Here is an 18813-nt window from a genome sequence, read left to right as displayed (position 1 = left end):
TCGCTGCAACAAATAGAAATTCAAGAAAATTGTGTCGACAGTCAGTAGGCTCACGTTCTCAACGAGCCTGCTGGCACCGTTTGTGTGTCTCTTCATCCAAAGGCCTCATTCTCCCCGTTTGTTTGGCAGAAGAATGAAAAGAGCTTCAATGTTTCAATTCAGTGACTAAATATGATAATGACACATACCAAGTTATGCAATGCAAACATTATTTCAATTGTGAGTAAGTGCTGTAGGGAAACCATTTCTTTATGCACAGTATTTATGTGGGATTCACTTAATTGTCTTCCAATAATCTTTAACTGTATCACTGAATCACAGTGAATTGTGTCAGAGGGCTGACTCTACTTATCCTCAACCTCAATTCACTATGATCAAAATTATCTTAATACCACAGAGAAAAAAAAAATAATAATCCTCAAACTGTCATGTAGATCAATTCACAATAATATGGCAATAACCAAATTATGCATGTTGGTGTGTATTAATGCTCCAATCAATTTAATTCAAGGATGTCAATTAAATTAAATGAGTTATGCTGTTTATAAAAGAAATACATATATTTCATTCTCCAGCATTTGACAAAACACCCTTCGCTCTTTAATCAAAATCCCAGGGTGACTGCATCCTATGAGGAGTTGCATCAGTGGATTACGTGCTTTGAATAGTATCGTGAGATGTGATTTCACCATTATGCAGCCCACATTAAAGACATGTTTTATTATCCGTCTCTGTAGCGAGAGATCAGTCAACTGTAATTGGCTGCTATGTGGGAAGCATTGTGTCCTATTTGAGTCACAGCCTTTGTGTCATTTAAAAGAAAGTGTGTGTGTGGGGGGGGGGGGGGTGGGGGGGGGGGGGGGGGGGTGAGACAGAGGAGGCCAAAGGAAGTGATTCAAAAATGGGTTTTGGTCTTTCAAAGTTTTTTACACCATCTTTACAGCCACCGGAGCATTTTGGAAATGGGTTTGCCGTATTTTCCGTTCCCCGATCAGTGGAGGGGATGAGTTGTCTGTGTCCAGACCTTCACATCAGCACGCCTCACCGACTTTGAGTTGGATCAGTGATCTGATTTAGTCTAGCAACGTATCACGAAACGTCGGTTTTTGATATTAAAAAGTAATTGATCATATATATATCGGGGTCGGGGGGCGATTAGGAGTAATAATAACAAAAATAGAGACTGACACTGCTATTGAGGCTGTTCTAAAGCGATTAAAAGTACCAAACAGTACTCTGATGTCTGGGAACATTTATTATTGACCTCCGTCTTACTGCTACGATATGCCGGGTTGAGACTCTGGCAAAGACTCTCTTTCTGTGATGTCTTTGTTGGCATAAAACTCTGACTGCCACCTCTTCACAATACATTGTGAATCTTCAACCCTTACAAGTAATCAATGACATGAATACAAATCCTCCGAGACTAGAAGGCGGGACTATCTGAAAGAATTACCCCGACATCTCTGAATCGTTCACTCAATGGCCGCTCTTTTGCGCTTGGGCTGCTGAACAATAGATTTAAAATTAGATTTGAATCACATTTACACATGCAGCATGTCTTCTCAATATCGTCCGACATCATAGTTTTAGACTTTCTCTAAAGGCACTGGCACAAAGTATGTTGTCATGGTAACGCGTCACCTGTCGTCTGAGGCGGATACGTTGGTATAAATCTGTGTTTTGTTGAATTTGATGCAATTTGGACACGCGACATGTTGAATATTGATCAACTTTGACTAAATTAGCGAAAGCGCGCGTGTGTGTAGCAGCGGGGGTGGAGCTTCAGGGCTATGTCGTCAGCAGCGGGCCTTCACAAGCAGCAGTTCATTGCCTGGAGTTCGCTGTTGCTGCTGGATAGACTAACTCTTCTTCATCTCCCTGCAGCACGTCTGGGCCCATGAGCCACACATTCAGGAGGCAACCAATGGCCACGAGTTAACGAGTGGCCACGCCCCCAGACAACACTGTAAGCAGCAATAGGGCTGTTCCGAACGGAAACGCGGATATACTAACGTTACAACCAATGTGCTCTTCACCTCCCTGCAGCACAATGGGGGAGCCAACCAATCTGCCGGCCCTGAAGAGGCACACTCTCCAAATGGGCAAGGCACAAAACGGGCGCTGCAGTAGTAAACTTAAAATGCTCAACTCACAGGCACCCTTCCTCCAAGAGGGAGTACGTTTGCCGACCGTGGCACACGTGCAGAACATGCAGGCCGTACTGGCCCTAATGCGCCATCCTTAGCTCTCTCCAGCTCCTTTCACGTTCTATTCATAGTCGCTCTTGACGGAGTAGCGAAACATTATGTACATATACAGTATGTACGGAGGCGTTTACATTGTTCACTGTGCACTGCATTAATCCCCCAAACGGCAGAAGGCGTGCAACCAGATGTACTGAAGAGTCAAAAAGACCCAGACTGTAAATGTAACTGTCTGAAAGACATAAACGAAAACTCCACAATACCGAGGAGGGGTTGTAGTTATCTTTGAACTCCTATCTCATATTCATGGACTACTGTATTGCCTTGTACAAGCCCCGTATAGAAAGAATGACATGCATTATAGGGAAACAAATGTTGAATACCGTGTAAAGATTTTCAAGACAACCTGTTTCAAAATCATCTAAAAGCGAATTGGCATTCTTTCTTTCATCCTAAGACATGTAAATAGTGTTTTTTATCATTACATTACATTACATGTCATTTAGCTGACGCTTTTATCCAAAGCAACTTACAATAAGTGCATTCAACCATGAGTACAAACTCAGAACAACAAGAATCAAGCAAGTACAATTCCTTCCCTATTCAAGTTTATTCAACCTTTCACCCTATTATCAGTGAACTATTTGCCACCTGTAGAGGTGCACGACCAAGCGTCCCCTTGCCGTGATCACATCACACCTACGGTGAGAATAGTAACAAAAGTAACAATGGAATATGAACTGTTTATTTTACTGTTTTTTTCACACACCTCTGATGACAAGGAGGTTGATGTTTCAAGGCTTTTTTCACTTGCTGTTTTTCTTTCTGTTGTGGAACCCAAGAAAGAAACTACTTCAGGCTCCATTGTGAGCCACTACAAGTGACATATGTCTGATCTAATGCCATCACTTCACAATCCTATGAATATAATACCTCAATACCGCCCATCGCCAAGCGTTGATGCCTCAATGTTGAGGTACTCAAGTCCAAGTCCATGTTCAAGAGTGCTGCTACATTTTTATGTCTGTGATGGATTATGGTGATGTATTATATATGCATGGATCTTCTCCATGTCTTCACTCCTTAGATACTGTCTACCATGGAGCATTGAGGTTCATAACAAATCTTAAGGCTCTTACTCACCATTGCTCCCTGTATGCTAGGGTTGGTTGGACTGCATTGTCCATCCGTAGACTGAATCATTGGCATGTCCTTATTTACAAGGCAATTCTTAACGTACTTCCATCTTATCTTTGTACGTTAATTCATCAGAAAAATGCTGGAAGCAACCATCTTCTCTCTGTGACACATGAGCAAGGCCTCCTCTTGCTATCTGTCCCAAATGTCCGTCTGGAAATGGGAAAAAGGGCTTTTAGGTTTGCTGCTCCTGCAGCTTGGAATCTGCTGCAGACTGATTTGAGTCTACGGGAGTCGGTCTCTTTAGGTGGTTTTAAAAAGAGATTGAAAGAGTTGGAGGAAGGTTCATCTGGTCGTAGATGTTTTTCTGACTGAGGTATGTGCACCTGTGTGAACTGGGATGTGACGAGTTTTGGTTTTACTTTTTTTATTGTCTGTCACTGTTTTATGTTGTATGTCTGAACCTTTGTTAAATGTGCTTTTGCTGTCTTGGCCAGGACACTCTTGTAAAGGAGATTTTTAATCTCAATGAGGTTTTTCCTGGTTAAATAAATTTAAATAAATAAAAGAAAAGAAATGTACTTGCTGCTTTAAATATCAATTTCCATTGCTTCTTTCCTTTAGTCTCAGTTGTCTACATGTTTTATCCTCTATGCACAACCAAGGAGTTGTGTATATAATCTCAATGTTTAATTTATAATGTGTCTGCACCTTTCTCTGGAGGTCAATAGCATTATGTGCTGCTGAGACTGTCTGGTCTAAGGAGAATGGATAGAAGTGAGGCTCTCTAACGGTTGCTGTACCTTGGGGACTAATACAAAAAGATTGTTTGTGGTGCCTTCAACCCATAAACAATATGTTTTGAATAACATCCTTAGTTGCTAAAGAGCAGAGATGTGCCTCAATTCCATTATTGAGGCCGTTTTATCAACTTACGAGTAAGATTCTTACTTTTGCATTCTCTTTTTCTGCGTCATGTGTTTCTCGCCACATCGAACCATCGCCTCCTTTCTCTATCACACCATCTCCTCTCAGTCAGCCATTTGGTTCATTTATTCATGGTAATGTGCAGTATGTGGCAGATATGCACAGCTACCTGTAAATAAAATGTGTTATCAGGGCTTCAGGCCTTTTGTTTAGCAAATCCTCTCACATCAAAACCTCCCGGATCAAGATTTCCTATTCAGGTCATTTTCACCATCCACTAAGAATTGGCCTCAATCATAAAAGTCTCATTCAGATACAAATTAGCTATATGCTGTTTTAATGATGAAGTTACTCGCTGTATTAGAAAGTGGTAGTATTAGTAGAAACTAGACGCTGAACTAAAGGGCACGCTAGCAAATTGCTAACAGAAATCAGTATTCAGGTTATCAACTGCAATTCTCTTTGTAGGTCAGAAAGTCACTTGTTTCTTCGGCGGCTTAATCAGCTTTTGTGTCAAAACTGAGTGTTTTTCTCATCTTTTTAGCAGTTAAGATTAAGGCACAATATTGCTGCGTTTCATCTAGTTCTTTTTAAATATAAAGGTCAAAACTATTTCTTGAGTATTTCATGTTGGCAGTTTATTACAAACACATGTTACGGTAATTGGTCAAAGGTGGGCTATTACAAAAGCCATATAATCAGACTGAATTGCCATTTTGTTTCACATCACTGGTGAGGAATTATTTGGAAGTATTTGAATTGCGCCAGGCTGATAGCATCTCTCATACAGTCGAAAGATTCAAACGGACAACTTTTCAGCCTCCATCACAAAATCAATAAAATATTTCACTGTCCATAATACCAACGTGTAATCTTATTTTTTCCCCTATAGGCTCTACTGAAACCCTGAATGGAGTTGCCATCGTTTCACCCCCTCAGAATGCAACAGTCGCGCTCGGCCGCCCCGCTGTGATGGAGTGTATGGCACAAGGCCAGCCCAAGCCACTGGTGTCCTGGAGCAGACAAGGTAACGCTCGCAAAACGCTCTTTTCTTTTTGTGCTTCTCATCCTGTTTTCTATGTGTGTGTGTGTGTGTGTGTGTGTGTGTGTGTGTTGTTGTTTTTACTGTGTCTGTGCACTTACATAGATTATCTGTGTAACACTATTTGTCTCTCACAAATAGAAAGAGCAAACATCAACAAGTCAGGATCAGCTTTGAGTTCCTCTGATTTTACTGATGAGAGATGTCTCCTCTCAACTAGTCCTCTGTGGTTCTAGTGTGCATTGAGTCATGCTTTAAATAAGATGATTTGTCACGTTAATTAATTCACTCTGCAGCTTTCTCACTCACACACACACGCACACGCACACACACACACACACACACACGCACACACACACACACACACACACACGCACGCACACACACGTGGTTATAATGTCATGTGGAACTATTGGAATTCCTTTGGGCTGTGATTTCTAGTGCTGCATCTGAAATTCTTCCTTCATTAGCATTTAACATTTCACTCTTCAGGGAATTCTATACATGGTATCAGTTGTCAAAAGCTGCAGTACAACATGCAGGTGGTCATGTGCAATGCAAAGTGATAGCTTGTGCTCAGTCACCATTTTTTGGATGTGGCACAGTACGATAATTCACCTTGTAGGGGATCATTCTATGTCAAGCATCCAACAACAGCACAAAATGGCGGTCAAACCAAATAGTGTTCTATATGGTGAATAGTGATGAATTCTACACCCAGCCTTGAAGTGTGCCAATGCAGAAGCCCTGGTCAACGTTGACTAAGAAAGTCACAGAGCCATCTGTTGGTCAACCTGTGGGATTACAGGTCAAATCCTCTGCCGCCTCTCTCCCTTTTGTTCTGTTCCTCAGGCAACTGAAAGCTTGAGAAATGATCTTCACTTTTCTCTAGGCTGATCTCTTTGCTTCGGTATGATTTGACACTCTCCTGTTGTTCTTTGTTGCTTTCTTCTTTGATCAGATGGAAAGCCCATTTCTACGGATGTGGTCGTCCTCGCAACGAACCTGGTGATTAGGGACACGAGGCGTCACCATGCCGGCGTCTATGTCTGCCGGGCCAACAAGCCCAAAAGCAGAGAATTTATCAATGCTGCTGCTGAGCTGCATGTGTCTGGTAGGAAACGTGTTTTGTTTTGTGTATATTGACAAATTAGACATTTCTGAGTGCTGCTTCATTGAGACTAGTCTCTGTCACCAGCTTACCCGGTAACAGAAAATGTGCCACCTTTTAATGGTAAATGTAGTCCACTGAAGAAATAAAAACCACAGTGTGTGCTATATTGACTGCAGAGTGGTGCCTGCTGTGCCCGCATATATACCAGAATGCATTGAGTTTAAGCTGCAAGTCTTCTACTTTGGCTAAATAAATAAAATAAACTCACAAATATTCTTTCATCTAAGCAGAAAAATACAACCCTCTGAACACAAGTTTCTCTCCTGAAAAGATGAAGCTTAATTGAAATGTTAACTCATTCATTCAAACTTGACAGAATAAAACCAAACTCAGTAAACATGTCCTGGTTAGTCTTACCACTGTTCCGACAAGCAGCACTGCCGCCACTACACGCCGCTTTCCCCGCTCTTGCTCTCTCTGCCGTGCCGGGAATGACACAATAACACAAATGTAGCAAAGGCACCACCAGATCCCGTCAGCTCAGGTTCTGAAGCATCCCCACCATCCATATCCTCCTCCTGCTGCAGCTGCAGCCTAGAGTGGCCCCCCTCGGACTGAATACGGCAGCCAAAACGGGAGTCAGCCAAAACACTGTAAAATGCACACTGTAATTATCCTTATCTGTAGCATCCTCTACACACACATATTTTTGGATGCCATTTTAATCAGTGGAAACACAACACAAGCCTAGAGAAGTACCTGTGGGCTGTCCCTTTCATTTTACAGTGCACATAATCTGTGTCCCCTGTAAATCCCCGTGGATTTGTTTCCTCCTTCCAACAGCCCCTCCAGTGATTCTCCAGCCCCCGGAGACAGTGTCCCTCTCCCGGGGAAACACAGCCAGGTTTGTGTGCAACAGCTCTGGAGAGCCTCCTCCAGTCTTGCACTGGCTTAAGGATGGTCAGCCCATCAGGTCATTTCGACGAGTGAAGACCCAAAGCCCCGGAGTCCTGCTCATCAACCAGCTGGCACTGGAGGATGAGGGCTACTACCAGTGCATAGCCGACAACGGGCTGGGCACGGCCTGTGCCACTGCCAAGCTGACGGTCATTGTGAGGGAAGGTCTGCCGAGCCCTCCTCGCCACCTGTCGGCCACGCCCACCAGCACAACTGCCCTGCTCATCTGGGAGAAACCTGAGTACAACTCGGACCAAATCATCGGCTACTCTGTGCACTGCCAGCGTGCCGCAGGTGTGTCTCTATTTGTGTGTGTGTGTGTGTGTGTGTGTTTGTGTGTGGCCGTACAGTAACTATGTCCACATTTACTGACAATTGTATTTGATTTGAATATTTGTATCCATTTCAGGCTTGGATAACGAGGAGTACCAGTTTGCGATGAACAACGACACCACAGAATATCATGTCAAAGAGCTTCTCCCCCATACTGCTTACACATTCCTTGTGGTGGCTTACTCTCCCATGGGTGCCAGTCGCCCATCCCTGCCTGTCACTGTAGAGATGCTGGAGGATGGTACGTAATCAAACTCATAAACTCATACTGTTAGAATCAGCCCAGCCCTGGATGATTCACAGACTCACAGAGCAAAAATCATATCGTGCCAAATTTGTAACTCCTCCGGATTATTACGAGTTTCTGAATCATCGGTATCAGCTGTTATTTGAAGAGTTGTAGTCGTAGTTCACCGGCGACTCAACAGAGAGTTTTTGCTTTTCAAGAAGTGTCACAAGACTAAACCAGAAGTGTCACAAGAGGGTGGAGCTCAGTTTAACCAAACGCTGAATAAAACATTTTTAGATGACCAAAAAGGTAACTTTCATTGTTGTAAGACAATTACAACACACGTTGTAAGACCGGGCTAACACTACAAACCTGTCTAAAATGTCTTTGTGAAATCAGCAGTGTGTTAAAGGCATCCAGTAACTGTGCAGATCTATAGGATATGCCTTGAATGTGAGTAATCAAACAGTTCAGTATGTCCTTCTATTCCCTCCTTCAGTACCAAGTGCACCTCCTCAGCTGTCTATAGTCAGCACCTCCTCCACAGACATCAGGCTGATGTGGCGTCCATTGTCCTCGCAGCACAGTCGAGGGGCTGTTACCCGCTACCACATTGAGTATAGCACTCTGGATCAGGGTGAGTAACCGCTGCAGGACATCAAGTTGACCTGCCAGTGAAAGCACAATCCAGTGACTCACAGAGTTTAATTCAGGAGATTTCAGTTATTCATAGAAAAGGGACAAATATTTGCAGCCTACTTTACGAATGTTGTATGGTTGTGTTCTGTTTCTGATAAATAGTTCAGATTGGCTTAAGAATGCAGACGCCCAGAAACCATGGAAGCGTTTTCAAAACAGATTGTCCTTTCAAGACAACATCAGTTTTTTAAGTGTGTTATGTGTGTTATGTGTTCCCACAGTGGACACTGTGTTCTCTGTGGAAGTAAGGGGCAATGAGACTCAGTTCACACTCAGAGAGCTGCAGCCCAACCAGGATTACCGACTGAGGATAGCAGCTGGGACAGGCATTGGCTTTGGGGTTCCCTCTGAGTGGGCCCTGCACCAAACATTAGCCAACCACAGCATGGGTAAGGACGACACCTGTTTTGTTGTATGCCGAGTTCCCACTGGGTTTTGTAGTATACTTTTTGGAATTACATCATTTTGAGAGCAGGCAACCATAACTTCTCACTGTGAAACACTTTTTGAAGATTATCATTTTCTGCTTGGAAGTGACCATTTACAACAGTCATATTTAATGAAAGGTGAAATGTGAAATACTGGAATGTAGCATTATGAAGCGACAAAGTCCACATTTGCTTGTTGAGCATCACTAGATTTGCTCAACCTAGAGTTATTGTTAATTGCTTACCATACATGTGAAATGTGACATATCAACTATTAGCAGTACTATGTGGATTTTCCACAAGCAACAAGTCAAAATATAACGGGAAAGTCTTGTGGATATTGATAATGTTTTTTTCCAAACTTTTTCAGTAATCTTCGCTCCCACGGAGCTGAAAGTCAGAGCCAGAGTGGACATACTTAATGTGACATGGCACCCCTCGCCCAATCACACACTGGTTTCTGGTTACAAGCTGTCCTGTCGAGAGGTGGAGGCCGATGAATCGGACAATGGAGAAAAGACAACGCAGACCCACACCATCAGGCTCCGTAAGAAGGCCAGGTATCATCTCCTCACCGGGCTGGGTAAGTTGTTGACAGACACCTCTCCAAGTGTATTCTACATTCATATTTTCAGTCATTTTGCCAACTTTGCATTCATCTACTTTCGACTTATTAAGAAATCAAATGATGGCCACTTTGCTGTAGGTTGCAATAGGTTGATAAATAGTCAGCAATTTTGCACACTTTTGGAGAGCCTTGTTGAACGCGAGGTAAATACTTTTTTACCGGTGAACTTTTCCAGACTGTAGTATTTCATGAAGAGTTTCTTTCAAGCCTCTCATGAAAAGTATTTAATAATGCTACATTTAATTCAAAAGCATTTAGTAGCTCCGTAGCCATTAGTGTTACATTCTAGGTACATCATATCAGACCAAACATTGAAGCATTTAGATTACACATAGGACCTAATTTTGATATTTAAATGGCTGGTCTTTGTAACACCTAAAATATATATATATAAATAAATAAGTAGTTTTCACACTCTCTTTTGCTGTGTCTGTGTGTGTCAGTCCCTGATCAGCAGTACGAGGTCAGAGTTTGGGCCTTCAACAAGCAGATAGATGGAGCAGCTGCTGTGTGGAAGGGAAGGACAGACAAGACCCATGACAGAGGTAAGATTTATTTGACTGCATGTGTGTACTGTTGAGCGTCTTGTAAAAAAAAAAGAAGAAAAAAAAGGTATCCCATCCCTCCATCACCTTTATGGGATAATAAAAATGACAAATTGATGTGTGTGTGTGTGTGTGTTAAAGCGGCGTCGTTGTTGCCGCCCATGCGCCCCCCTCCATTGCCCCCAAGCAGCATCCAAGCCGCGGCCAACAGCTCCACCTCCATCTTGCTGCGCTGGGAGAAACCGCGGTTCAGCAACGTACGCATCATCAACTACACGGTGCGCTGCAGCCCAGCGGGAACCACCAACGCCTCCCTGGTCTCCTATTACACCAGGTCAGAAACCACTTTGAACAACACAAACGGAATAACACTCATCACCATAGTTTATGTTCAACATTTGAGCAACACTGCTTCCTGTGTAACTCTCTATTTATTCATGTCTACATCGCAAATTCCATTTTCACAATATTTGTGTGTGAACCCATCTTTAGTAATAATACAACCTCTGATAAAGGAAGCACCTTTAGAAGTAGCATGATAGTCCAAATCATATTGTGTCAATGCATTGCTTCACGAAATAAAGGCTTTCAGTGTACCTTTACTGCTGGAAGAGCCCGAAGGGAGTTTCTTTTATGAGATATTTTACCATCTTTAAGAGCACCTTAGCCTCTGCATTTCTTTGTATAACATATTTATTTACAATTTTTCTTGTTAGAGTTCTGTTATCTTTCAGGTAGCTTTGAGCAACTCCATTATTAACCATCATTCATACAGTAATGAAAATAAAGAGCATCATATTGTCCTTGGATTTATTTAATCCCCTATCCTTAAATTGCTACTATTAATCTATGTCAAGAACTATACCCTGTCCTCCTCCTGTCTTCACCATCATTGTTATGTAATATGTATTCAAGTATCTTAAGTAAGGATATGGAGTTATTGGGTTAAAGATAATAATTAATCAATAATTACAAACATAACACAGTAAATGATTGTCAAGTAGAATGGATGTGATAAAAGTAAATATTACGGTAATGTATATAGAAGCCTAGCGGGGTCCAACAGGCCCAGAACACAGACCATACACCACATACTCAGAACTCTCCCGTGCTGTTGTGTGTTGCAGCTCTGCCCAGGAGATACTACTTGGGGCACTGAGGCCGTTCACCCGCTATAAGCTGGCGGTGCAGTCGAATGGGGTGGACGTGGTGGGACCCTTCAGCGGCACAGTGGAGGAGTCTACCTTGTCTGACCGTGAGTCTCTGCTGTGCTCCTGTCAGCGCAGTCATTTCACTTTGTTCACCCAACAATCAAAGCCCTGAGGGTTTTCCTCTGGTATTTTGTGTCCTTTAAAACATACATAAAGTAATTTATTTTTTGCCATTTACTTGGTTTGTGAAATTAGTAAGTGTGGACTCCCTTGATATGTAAAACATTCTCACAATTGTGCAGTGGCCTTGAGCATTCACTTCTAAATAACTTAAGGGGAACTACACAATGCCAAAAAAAACAGAAGAGTGGACTTCCACTGGACAGCAACAGAACTACGCGTGTAGACATGTGGGACATGGTTGAATATAAAAGTAAGGGGTTACATTTCAGTGTCTAAGTCCTTTTAAATTAACTTAACATGAACTCCAATTACAGTTATTTGAGACCTGTTTATAATTAGGTTAACATTTGGTCTTGAAATTTATCACACCTTTGTTTTTTTATTGTGTCTGCTAAAAATATATTACCTCATGTTCCCTATAAATAATTTATTTCATCTTGTTCTTTAAGTGCACATTAATTTGTATTACATTTCATTGCATCACTTCAACCGTTGTCCCCAGCTAGCAAGGTAGAGGTGTTGCATTCTTGCTTTCTGAAGCCTCATTTGCAGGCAAGTGAGTGTGCGCTCACTCATGTGTGGATTAGTGTGCTGGCTGGCCTGGGGCCAGTGAACATGGGAATTTGTGGTTGGCATTGATGGCTGATAACTGGCTATAATGAAATACCCAGGTGTAGTAGATTCTCTCATATTGGCCAGCAGCTCTGCCTGTAAGCCAAGTAAAGGAGGAGAGTGTAGAGCGGGCTGCTTTTAATGACATTATTACCACCAGTCACTCCGTTATGCTCTCCACTGCCATGTATCATCACCTGAGCCCCAGCCCATTCCCCCATTGCCCTGCTCGTCCCCTCTCTCTTGTACCCAGGTGGCGCGGACACGAGGACGCAGATGGTTGTCACACAGCATGTCAAATCTCCCACCAAGACAATATACATTCCACAGCTGTGAGGCCTCATTTCTGGGCTCTAATTACTGACCTAGTCCTCCTCTCTCCTTCAGGGCCCTCCACACCTCCTGAGGAGCTGCAGCTGAGTGCTCTGGACTCCTCGTCTGTGGTGGCGAGCTGGCGCCCTCCTTTGGAGCCTAACGGTATCATCATCAGCTACAGGATCTTGTTCAGTGGCAACCTCAGCCAGCCTGAGCACTTGTGGGAAAACCTCTCTCAGGATGGTAGGTGTTGGCTGGCTTGACACAAATATTGAGCCCTTTATTTTTCATACTCCTGTTTAATACTTAATCAAATTGTGTGAAACTGTGTGATTTACGATGGGCCTTGACAATGTGTTCTGTCTGTCTTTCTCAGGGAGCATTACCAGTGTGGAGGTCCAGGGTTTGTCCAGTGACACTCGTTACTTTTTTAAGCTGGAAGCGTCAACTGAGGTGGGGCCAGGGCCTTTTTCCCCTGTAAAGGATGTCCACACACCACTTCAGATATATGGTATGTGCCAAAAAGTACATGCAATATATAGGTGACCTTAATAATAACAAGAAAAAAAAGGATAGTCATTTTAAGAGCAATGGCAGCAGTAGTTAAGGTTGTTGTAATAGAGGGAGTAGCAGTAGTTCAGTAAAGAGAGGTTACATTTGAAAATGGAAAGAAAGAAGCAGTCTCAGCATCAAGCAGGTTTAGGGATGCAAAATGCGTAATGAGAAAGGGACTTGTCGCTTTCTGAGGGGGAGAGGCATATATGTATCTCTCTTAAATAATATCTTTAAATTCCTTCAAGGAAATGCCACAATTGATGATTTTTATTCTATAGATAGTTTTTCGGCCTGTATTTTCCATGACCCATCTTTGTGTTTGTGCAACTAACCCGAGGGCTGTTCAATCCATGTACGTTTTGATTGTTGGAAGAAATCCAAAGTGGCAGATTCAAGAAAACAACCTGCCCCTTCGTTTTGTCCTCCCCGCGGCCAGGAGACCACCTGGACAGGAGGAAAGTGTGCACTGGGAGACGGACCCCCAGTCTGCGGCCCGCTAACTAAGTGCTAACTGAAGGTCCGTCCATCTCCTGGAGCTGCGCCCGCTCTCCTTTGGTTAAGCGGCCTCCCGGTGGTGGGGAGGACGAGACAAAAACACAAGTCACCGTCTCTTTTCTGCCACTTTGAATTCAATCCAATAAACAAACTACCAACACGCACACAGACCCCGTACCTTTGATTGATGACGGTGATTGACAAGCCCTTATGGCAGCTTTACGTCTTCGTCCTCTTACGATGGACTGGGGGGCAGACTGGACCCTACAGTGGCTCACTATCGCCTCTCGAGGTACAAGTGGTATTGCAAGACAGGACAGGCCTTTTTCACATTCTGTTAATAATATTGGTACTTATATTTTCAATGTTTTAAACGAAAATTATATTTTACATATTGCCTCTTTAAATATTCTAAGATTCAAAAGCTTACCGACATGTTTTCTTCCATAAGCAGACACAAGCCTCACCATACACTCACACACACATGCGCACACATACACACTTTTCTATTACTGTAAAGTGAGAAAGTGTAGCTTGGCAGGACACTGTTATTTTGCTTTTCCTGTTCTGGTGCATTGTGAGAAGAAGTGTCGGGATCAAAGGGGCGGCCTCATCATCTGCCACCCCCAGGGGAGATCTTGGAATAACTGCTCTTTGTGCCTTGCAGAAGTGCTGTGAAAAGCACTTTTTTTACTTTCATGTCACTGTGTTTAAGCATGCAATCTCATTACGCATTTTTTTAATTCCAACAGGCAGCATTTTTGCTTTACTTTATTTATTAAATACTCCTTTTGTCTTGAAACATAGGTACGCAACTATTCTGTGAACTATTATCCAACATGAGCCTGTTAAGCTCATTGTACAGTTCATCAGTAATAATATCAGTTTTAATTGTGGTTGGACCATTTAAGCTTTTTTTTTCTCTTAAGTAAGTAAGTACCAACCTGTAGGTCATATTTCTGGAATATCTGAACATTAAAAGTTCCTGACGCAATAATAATAATATTTTTTCTTGTATCCAAATCCTTAATAAAGCAGAGTAACAGGTGTATTTTGTCCACATTGGCTGTTATAGTGTTGCCAGTGTGAATGGGAGGGAGATGGCTGGTGGGTGGTTGAGAGCTTCCACCATCTGTTTCCTCTCCTCTCTATGTCCAGACTGCCAAAGATAGCTAGCATAAATGAATATCAATGAAGGTTTGCTGTCCCTCATATCTCTTCATTATTGCAACGTTGTCTTCTATGAAGGTCTTAATATGCAGTCTCGTAACATCAGGCCTGAGCCAAATAGTATTTCAAACTAGTATGTGATGTGCTGGCAACAGATCACATATGAAACTCAATATGGCGAATATTTCTTCCATGTGCACTTTTTTTTTGTCGTTTACATAATTCCTTACAGTGTTTTCCTCCTCTTCCATGTTGTGTGATGTTTGAACAGAGCTGGACATCCATGCAGTGACAGGCATCATAGTTGGTGTGTGCCTGGGACTGATATGCATCCTCCTCTGCATGTGTTTAAGCTTTCGTAATGGCAAATCAAGGTAAGGTAACTTTACAGTATCAGCACTCGTACAGAACCTATGCACATTTGAATGTCTATAATGTTGTACTTACTTCCAACAAGTGTTGTGTTAATAACTAAAAGCCAGCTAAAACAACCCAGGCAATTGTATTAACGGTCAGACCTATATATTACCCATCCCTTCCATCTCTCATCCAAGTAGGGAGGTGTCTGGAGGCCTGGACTCCACAGCTGTGACCCCTCAGTTCAGGCGAGGAGGCTGCCCCGTTTCCTCCAACGTGCCAGAGTGCAGCGATATCCACGAGCTGGAGACACTGATGCCCCCAGGCATCCAAGAGTCTGGTCAGCTGCCAGAAGAACCCCCAGAGGAGCAGAGCCTAATGGCAAGTGCTAATCCGTGGAAAGGGGAAGATGCCCCTGCACCTGATCCCAAGGTCAAAATCTGCAAGGGGGAAGCTCTTCTCCAGATGGGCCTTGGATACTCTGTTATTTTTTTTCACGTGTTGATAGAGGGATACTAGTTGTAATTTGGTGCATCCACTGTCTTACAGGCTGCTTGGAATGGCTCTGTGAGTCATAACTGGGCCAACAGAATCACTAGATACAGAGACACCATAACAGAAGACTCTCCAACACTCATTAATGGAGCTCTCAACATGCTAATTACTGATAATGGCACGGTAAATGAATTAACTAAATTCTATGAAAAATCTATTTTAGTTGTCAACCTCTCTCTGACAAGCAACTTTAGCTGTCCACCACAAATTAAATGACATGTTTAATTGACTGTTTGCTAAACCACCCGCCTTACTTATTACTGCGTCACGCTTTCTGTTTTTGCACAGCAGATATGCAGTATTCAATGAGGGTCATCGGGGCAGATTTACCATTTGAAATGTATGTCAACAAATTGGGCTATTTTCCAGCTGACTGGTTTGAACACACTTTCTATGAAGGGTTCCTAAATATGCACTTGATGGCTTCATATATGATGTTGTGCTGAAGATGGAGGCTTAAAATGCATGTCGCGGGGAAAAGGTTAGCAAATGTAATGCTATCTCAGTTAGCAATGCTATGGTATCTTCCCCAAATTCAATAAAGAGCAGGATTGAACTGCTAACCTTTCCCTGAAGTCTGTTAACACACCGTCATCCATGTATTGAGAAACAACAACACAACGGATGTGCTCGTCGTGACTCAGGCTTTTTTCAACATAACCTCTAACCTCACACACTAATGTGATCTTAGTTAATGTTGTGCTCCTTGGCCCTGCATGTAATATTTACTACAGTGAGCAGTAAGCTAGTTGATAGGACATGGTAATAGTTGAAACTTAGAGATAACACTGTTTAATCCATTGCATACACGTTTGCTCTTTGTTTTTGAAAGGGGGGAAAACTATAAACCACTTACCTTTAATCAAAATCTTGACAGGCCAGTTAGTTACAGTTGGTAAACTATGATTGGTCCATCACTGTTCGGTGGAGGGGTTTAGCGAACAGTCCGTCGTGATCGCTGCTGATATTTATGCAAAATTTCATCATACGCTGTAACCAAAAAAAATTCAATGTTTGAGTGACCTCGGTAGATCGACTAATAGGACAACCTGAAGTAAAAGTGATATTGTTGTGTTGCAGGACATAGAAGATCATCTCTGTACATCCCTGTGCAGCAACCAGATGGAGGCCGAAGTTATTGTTCACTCAGAGCTGTCAGACCCAGGAAGGGAGAACAAGGAGGAAGGCAGCGAAAGGGAGAAGGATTCTAACACCACCAGGGGACCCTCATTATCAGAGGATAGATATTCCCCTTTGAGTAATCCAAGCCCAACAGGAGAAGAGAACATTTTCGAAAAACTATCGCTGGCCCAAAGCCCCATGAGTCTTCCGTTGATAAAGTTGGTGGCTAATCACAACAGGGAGCTACAAGGCACGGGAGACCAGCTGAGTGCAGACATAGAGCCACAGAAGGACATGGGGCTAACCAATGGCTTCCATTCCCCAAAAAACGGGCGTTCTGTGCTGAGGTCAGAACATCTGGAGAACGGGGACTCCGGTCACTGCCCTTCGGCACCAGGGAAGGCCATCTCTGGTAGGATGTCCTCTGCCCCGTTCGTCAGCTCCGGCCTTGTCCACTCTACCTCAGCAGCACACAGTTATCTGTGCCCGTAGCCCCTGCATGTAGGGCAGCAACACACACAAAAAACACACACACACACAAACATCAGACTGGTTTTCTTTCTTTTACGTACCCAGGTAAAATCCCTAGGGATTGTTTTTATGTACCATAATTATTGGATTCCTTTCTCTTCCGTGGAAAGTTTGTATACGGTCCTTGAATCCATTGTTTCATAGGTTGGTATATACAGTATACATACTCACTATATTTTTTTTGTGGTAGAGTACTGTGTATGGTCATGCATTCTCTAGATATGCAACCATATTTTTCTCTGGGTATTTTTCCTGTCGTTAGGAAAGAAAAGAAAGATTTAACTTACCAAGCAGATGGAAGGGGATTGAAGGAGGCTATTCCCACTGTGTCGCACGTGGCTTTATTCTATGCGAGAGCCTGGAATGTGAGACAAGGTACCATCATGGATGTGAGGATCGGAAATGCAGGTTTGATATATTTCCCTTGGCTTTGCCGTGCGGATGTTACTTTTAATGTGGCACTACGCAGGAATAAGCCTTAAAGAAAATCTGCACACTCTGAGAGTGCAGAACACCTGCGTCTCTCTCCAACCTCCTGCTGTCTCAGGGTCCACACACACACACACACACACACACTCACACACTTTGAAACACACACAGAAAGCTTAACTCACCCATAAACACACATTTACACACACATTCCCTGACTGGATTGTGGGGGTCTCAGGTGCCTAATTATTGTAGGTGCGTTTATAACCTCTGTATATCTCTATGGATGATTCTGTTCAGTACAAAACACCAGTACAAAAAAGACTCAAAATGTAAAAAGAAATGGAGTATACACATTTGGTACACATGAAGTATTCTTTTCCAAAATGCCATATATCCACGTGGTGTGATTGTTTTACCAGGCGCACCCAGTTGAAAAGTAAAAATCTTTTTTGCTATATTTCAGATGGTGTATATCTCATTTTGGAATCAAAGTATTTACATGTTTATGTTGGTACTGTTTTAATTGTGTTGGTGGGAGAACGAGAGAAGATGTTATAACAACGCATCCGTAGGCCACTCTTATAAACTTGACTCATAATTAGGGATGTAGCAATGTGATACTGTGCCAAGAGTTGCCATTTGAACTCTGTATAATAATGTTCCCATGTGAAAAGTTAGCCATGTTTTTAATTCGAGGGGAACTCAACTTGACTCATCAAGTGTATCTGATTCCAGTTGTATGAGAACATTTCCACATTGCTATGCTCTTACTACAGTACCAGAAATCAACATACCCTGATACATTTCTGCATTTATCAGATAGGAAAGGGTTTTGATGAAAAAAATAAAATAAATGTGGTCAAATTTTTTTTTTTTTTACATTGACCCCAAACCATTTAACCGTTTATTTAAGTATTCAATCAGATTGCTGACCATAATTGACTGATAAGTGAAACTGAGTGTTTCAGTATTGTTTTTTGCAGTGTAAATGGGGAACTGGTACATCTCTACTCCTTATAAACAACACTACCTCATTTCTTTTCAGGACGGTTTTATTAGTTTTATGTAACTAGCACCTTTTGAAATATT

The 18813-nt window shown here is 42.5% G+C and overlaps 1 protein-coding gene across 1 annotated transcript in view; it reads left to right on the top strand.

The window, feature by feature from the left end:
- Positions 1-18603, top strand: part of igdcc4 (immunoglobulin superfamily, DCC subclass, member 4) — a 48564-nt gene extending 29961 nt beyond the window's left edge. The window contains exons 5-20 of the mRNA XM_034526790.1: positions 5164-5298; positions 6275-6427; positions 7271-7678; positions 7794-7958; positions 8446-8583; positions 8867-9034; positions 9444-9656; positions 10145-10246; positions 10388-10580; positions 11374-11501; positions 12580-12750; positions 12884-13018; positions 14999-15101; positions 15285-15516; positions 15634-15762; positions 16720-18603. Of these exons, the coding sequence (XP_034382681.1) occupies positions 5164-5298; positions 6275-6427; positions 7271-7678; positions 7794-7958; positions 8446-8583; positions 8867-9034; positions 9444-9656; positions 10145-10246; positions 10388-10580; positions 11374-11501; positions 12580-12750; positions 12884-13018; positions 14999-15101; positions 15285-15516; positions 15634-15762; positions 16720-17253 (3107 nt within the window). The 3' untranslated portion in view covers positions 17254-18603. The remainder of the gene's footprint in view (positions 1-5163; positions 5299-6274; positions 6428-7270; positions 7679-7793; positions 7959-8445; positions 8584-8866; positions 9035-9443; positions 9657-10144; positions 10247-10387; positions 10581-11373; positions 11502-12579; positions 12751-12883; positions 13019-14998; positions 15102-15284; positions 15517-15633; positions 15763-16719) is intronic.
- Positions 18604-18813: the final 210 nt, after the last annotated feature.

The sequence above is a fragment of the Cyclopterus lumpus genome, chromosome 3 (genome assembly GCF_009769545.1).
Source record: "Cyclopterus lumpus isolate fCycLum1 chromosome 3, fCycLum1.pri, whole genome shotgun sequence".
In the NCBI taxonomy this organism is placed as follows: domain Eukaryota; kingdom Metazoa; phylum Chordata; class Actinopteri; order Perciformes; family Cyclopteridae; genus Cyclopterus; species Cyclopterus lumpus.
Note: the sequence above shows the minus strand (reverse complement) of the source record. Positions and strands in the feature narration are given on the sequence as shown.